This window comes from Limanda limanda, chromosome 4, assembly GCF_963576545.1.
Source record: "Limanda limanda chromosome 4, fLimLim1.1, whole genome shotgun sequence".
In the NCBI taxonomy this organism is placed as follows: Eukaryota; Metazoa; Chordata; class Actinopteri; order Pleuronectiformes; family Pleuronectidae; genus Limanda; species Limanda limanda.
In genome coordinates this window covers 8482498-8488132 of record NC_083639.1, presented here as the reverse complement: position 1 = coordinate 8488132, position 5635 = coordinate 8482498, and the positions used below count along the sequence as shown (strand labels likewise).

At 42.4% G+C, this 5635-nt stretch overlaps 1 protein-coding gene across 1 annotated transcript in view; it reads left to right on the top strand.

The window, feature by feature from the left end:
• The first annotated feature begins 2250 nt into the window (after positions 1-2250).
• The window catches only part of LOC132999519 (transketolase-like), an 11412-nt gene continuing 8027 nt past the window's right edge, over positions 2251-5635 (top strand). The window contains exons 1-2 of the mRNA XM_061069210.1: positions 2251-2397; positions 2912-3142. Coding sequence (XP_060925193.1) covers positions 2251-2397; positions 2912-3142 — 378 coding nt within the window. The remainder of the gene's footprint in view (positions 2398-2911; positions 3143-5635) is intronic.

The window sequence follows — 5635 nt, the reverse complement described above, 5'->3', positions numbered from 1 at the left end:
ATTGAATGGGTTCTTCCCTAATCCGTATTGCATCATTCAACCAAGTTTTGGCAAACAAATTGACAGGGTTGAAAACAGAGCATCCTTTTCTAAACAGCACCTCTGGCTTTGATTTTTAATCTCTAATCCTTTGTGTTTTGTGATTTCTTCTACATGTCCCAATGAGGTGCAGACACCAAGACTGCAGGAAGTCACTGCGCCTGGCCAAGAGATACAGAGATACATTTTTATTTTTATTTATTTATCCCACACACATGCAGTTCCATCATAGCGGCCATCCGTCAATCCACAGCTTGACGTTTTTACAGTCGATACAGTATTATAGTTAGTCCCCTTTGGAAAAGCTGTAAGTCTTTGTCGTAGCCATTTAGAGATACCTAGCTTAGACTTAGTCAACCTGATTCCAGTTTTCATTCTAAGCCAATAAGCGTCTGGCTTCATATTCTTAATTCTCGACAGAAACCACATTAATGCTCCCTAAAGTCCAACTATTGAATGGGTTATATTATCTAATAGCTATTGAATCCAGGAGATTTGACACCAGTGGTTTAAACTAAGAAATACTGTTTATTAGTGTTGTACAATTTCCCAACTCAACCCTTCTACATTTTTCTTCTTCTATTTTGCTCTTGTCTCACATTGTTCTTGACTCAACCTCTTCTCCTCTGATGCGAGCTAGTGAGGATGATGGAAATAACATGTTTTACCCTTCATTCACCTGGAATAGTGGATGTGCATGTATCTGTGTGTGTTGGCCTTTTTTGTGTTCAAACTTTGTGTCTCTCTTCTCCTTCAAACACCCACAAACCCCGGTGTGCAAACCCCAGGAGGAAAGTGCAATGCAGTTCATTTTGAACCAAAGCAGAGTAAAACCGAGACAGAGGGCTGCAGTGGGCCTCTAGGGACCATGGATGCCATTTGGCTTAGTGGAGCAGTCTGCACCCATCTCAGATTCAATGTGCTTCTCTGCTACATACACCACCAAACTCTCTCAACCAAAACTGACTCCTTGCAAACATGATGTGATGCACTTTTGAACCTGAATTGTGCCGCCACAGGAATATTGGGTATTGAAACATTTTGGTTTTACATTACCAGATGCAGGACGCAGTGAAATGCTCCGTCTTGAATACAGTCACACAAACAGAAATCTGCTCAAAGCTGAATCATATTTTCATGTAACAGAATATTTTTTTCCTCCGAAATCTGCTTCTGTGTCGAAAGTCCTGTGTAAGTGTTGTGCTTGACCAACCTCAGAAGGGATTATGATGTGTCGACTCATTAAAAAGACGCCCCATGTGTTCATTTTACACATGAAATTTACACTGAACAGCTGCCATATTTTTCTATCTCTTTAGAAATGCACTTAGCGTTTACTTTGTCCTTTATCCCTCCTTCTCGTGCCGTCTCTCTCTTTTAAAACCAGTTTGCAGCAAACAAAAATCTATATTGCTGCTTCACTCCACGGCTCACATAAGCTGTTAAACTGCCATTTTCTTTCTAGTCATGTTCAAACACTATTTTTCTTCATGTTTGAAATCGTATCGCAGCAATCAAGGCTTAGGACATTGGAAAGATCTTTTAATATGGCCATGAGCACTCAGTGTCTTTTTTTCCCAGGCCTAAACATGCACATAAATCCTGGTTATTATTGTGTTGTGCACTGATGCAACAATCAGTGATTTTGCATGTTTATTAGAGCTGTGTGAACACGTGTGTGTGTGTGTGTGTGTGTGTGTGTGTGTGTGTGTGTGTGTGTGTGCGTGTGCGTGTGCGTGTGTGTGTGTGTGCGTGTGCGTGTGCGTGTGAGAGAGACAGAGAGAAAGGGAGAGAGAGAGGGAGTGTGTTGGTGGAGCTGCTTGAAGGAGAGCAGTAGTGATGGAGCCTGAAAGCCCTGCAGCGCAGCTGTTCTCCCAGTGCATCGTCAACTTCACTGCTGAGCCCACAACACACGCTCGGCCCTAACCCCTGCCTGCACACGCTCCACTTCTCTTTAAATCTTCCTCTGTCTCTCTCTCTCTCTCTCTCTCTCTCTCTCTCTCTCTCTCTCTCTCTCTCTCTCTCTCTCTCTCTCTCTCTCTCTCTGTTGTCTCTATTTTTCTTCATCCACTTTCTCTGCTTATCTTAAGCTCCCCATCTGATTCTTTCTATCTCCCATCTTCCAAGACTTCGCTTTAATCCACTTTGCTTTAATTATCTCTCTTATACACCGACTCCACCACTCTCTCCTTTTCATTTCTTTCCCCCCTCATGCATGCCCACGACACCAACCCAAACCCCGACCTGTGGGACCATCAACCTGGTCCAGCTAAGAACAGCGGTATGATGGAATGCTCTTCTGGTGATTCAATCACGAGTCCCGTGCTCTTATCTCGTGTGCCGTCAGGGGTGGGGCCTGTGGGTGATGGACAGCTTTTAAAGAGAAGGGCAAACACTATGTCATCATGGTGACTGCAGAGCGGTTTAAGGAAATGGAGTGATAAGAGCAGAGCAGAAGACGCTCAAGCCTGAAGGGGCGACTGGCATTAAAGCAGTGCACCGAGATTCATGGACGTGTGCGAGAGATTCTATGCATATGAATGTGAACATATTCCTGAGTTCATTTGTGCATGCAACACACGTGTACATGTCAGCATGCATGAGTGCAAGGGATGTGCACATGTAGGCCTGTTTTTTAAATGTGTGTGTATCTGTATTTATGGTGCTGCTAAAACATCCGTAGTCATTCAAGCTGAACGGTGCTGAGTCCATGTGTGTGTAACCTGAGCTCTGCCTGGTGCTAAAAGAGCCACACACATGCTCTGTGTTATATTAAGCCATTGTTTCAAAAGTGGTTGCTTTGCTCCTCTTTTTCTGCCACAGAGATTAAAAATAGAAACATGCATGCTCTCTGAATGTACTTTCCCTCCAGGAAGTGAGCTGTGGTGGGCGCGCGTCATTGGCTGTGCACCGTCACGTGCCGCCTCCTTCCGAGACCGCTATTGGATGGCACCTGTGGGTCTCTGTGAAGGATAGCTTTTCTGACAGGACCCAGGAGCCCAGAGGAGTTGCTGGAAACTGGGAAAAGGACAATGTCGGTGGGACCAGGAGAGCGGTGGGGGTGCGCTCAAGAGATGGCATCCCCGTGGCTGTGGGTGTGGAGGTGCTGGAACGTGACCTCCAAACTACTGCGAAGGGCAGGACTCCTCCGAGAGGATCACATGGCTGAAGAGCTGCAGCAGAAATGAATGAGGGAAAGGATCTGCAGCAATGACACCCAGAGAGCACGTGTCCTGGTCACTTAAGTTCAGCTGACTCTTGAATCTGTTGTCATCTCTCCACATTTGGCTTAATTCCGTAAGATCAGGGTTTAAAATACATTTCTCCTGACAATTTAACCTCATTATTGAAATTAAACATTCAATGGATAACTCATTCATTTAATTTTAAGTCCTCACCACTGAATAAATATAGTAATGTGTTTAACTTCAGTTATTTATTTGCTGGTTTACCAAAAGGAACTATCACATAAACCATGTATAGTGAGGCTGAGACACTGTGTGTATGGGGAGACAGTGCCCTCTGGTGTTAGATGCTTGAAATACAACTGGCCTGTGGTGAAAAGCTGCTCAAAATGGAGCAGTGACACATGGAGGATAATGCCTCACTAATATATTTTATTTATGGTTTTGTTAACCTTCAATGTCAATCAACATCCAGTGGTGTCTGATCGATGTTTTATTTGTCAAATAATAGATGAGCCAAAAATCCTAAAAGACATTGGACAGACAAGATGTTTGAGTGCATCGAAATGGTTTTCACATTATTTTATTTTCTCACAGCTCCCCAACAATAATGAAATCATACACTCATTAAAAATACTCTGTCCAATGGGAGATTATGGACTGTACTACATCACAGTTGTAGACTGAAACAACTCTTGGTGTGTAGTTTCCTCTGCACATCATCACTGCACACTGCTGCTCAGCTCGACTTGTTAGGACACAGCACTGACTTTCATTCATCCGATCCAAAACCTTATCTCTCACCTCGACCACCACCAATTCATCCCGAACCCTGATTTTCACCTTATCACAGCTCACATCTTCCCATTAAGCTTAACCAGGACCTCAGAAATGACACATTGCCTCATCAAGACTGGGCTCTGCTCCCCCTGAAATCTTCTGGTCCTGAAAAGGTCAGTGTTCACATGCACACACACAAACACACAAAAACATTTCTCCACATGACTAATCTGACTATAATATACACATAAGTTATAATTTGTTTCTAAATTCTAAATCCAGAAATTTGGATTAAAAGAATATATGATTTACAACAATAGACAGAAGTATGTTATCAGTTTTTCTTCGTCTGATATTTTACTAATACTTTATTAGACACAGCAGATGACCAATGATAAACGGGTCCAATGTACTATCAAAGATATTCCCCTAGATGGCAGACCAACTCTCTCCATAACTCCATAACAGTCCATTACCCTGTCAGATGTGGCCCTCGCTTGCAGGCAAAGCTTTGTGCACAGAAATTAAATACTTACATGTTATCAAGCTGTGTTGTATTTTTTATTAAAAGTTTGAATTGTCCACTTTCTTCCATAGGTTACTTGCATAGATTTTGTATTTGGCATTTACAGTTAATTTTACACAGCATATATTTAGACACATAAAAATACGTTGGGCTGAATGGCAAAAAATGAACAAGTTACTGTTTTTTAGGCTACGGTGCTTAATTTACATTATTTACCATTTGTATGAATTAGCAATTTCTCATTTTACAGAAAATGTATTTTAATTTTAGTAGGACTCACAGTTAACAGGGTAAGTGCTTTTACACTCTGGGCTGTTTAATCTAATTTCAGGAAAGAGTGATCCGTCAGGAGTGAAGTCCAGACTTGTCTGTACATCAGGTCTGTGAGGTTTGCATGCGGAAGACTTCTGAGAACACAGTGTCCTCTGTCTGTGGACTCGTCAAGCTCACTGAGCATCATGATGGTGGACAGGAGACACTGATAATTTTCTTATAAATATGTGTTATGCTGTGGGCTGCTAATTGGACTTGTGTTCAGATTAAATCATTCATTTGTATTTAAAGTATCTTGCTCTCAGTTATCTTGTCTCATTCATGTCCTTTTCCTAATTTTTTTATCTTGTTCATTATATATATATCAACATCACTTCCATCTTATTTTTAACTATTTAAAGTCTAATACAAACTTATTGGGGCCTGTTCTAAATGGGCTTTGGCAGCAAGAATGGTGTGTTTGGTTTGAATATATAACAAAGAGCCATCACCCATCAAGGTCTGAATGATTAGTTTAGACAGTGAAGCCATGTTGAATCATGGTTGGATGCTTCAAATGCCTCCCCTCCTCCCAATTATCCAGACACTCCTCCCAGTCGCACACGCACACACACACACACACACACACACACACACACACACACACACACACACACACACACACACACACACACCACCTCCACCATCCCAGTCATGCAGTAGCCAATAGAATGAGTTCCATTTGATTTTAACAGCAACACCCAGTCCACGTCACTGGGTAACCCCTCCTGTGTGTGTAAGTGTGTGTGTGTGTGTGTGTGTGTGCGTTGCGTGCAGTGTGGTGCATCGTCTG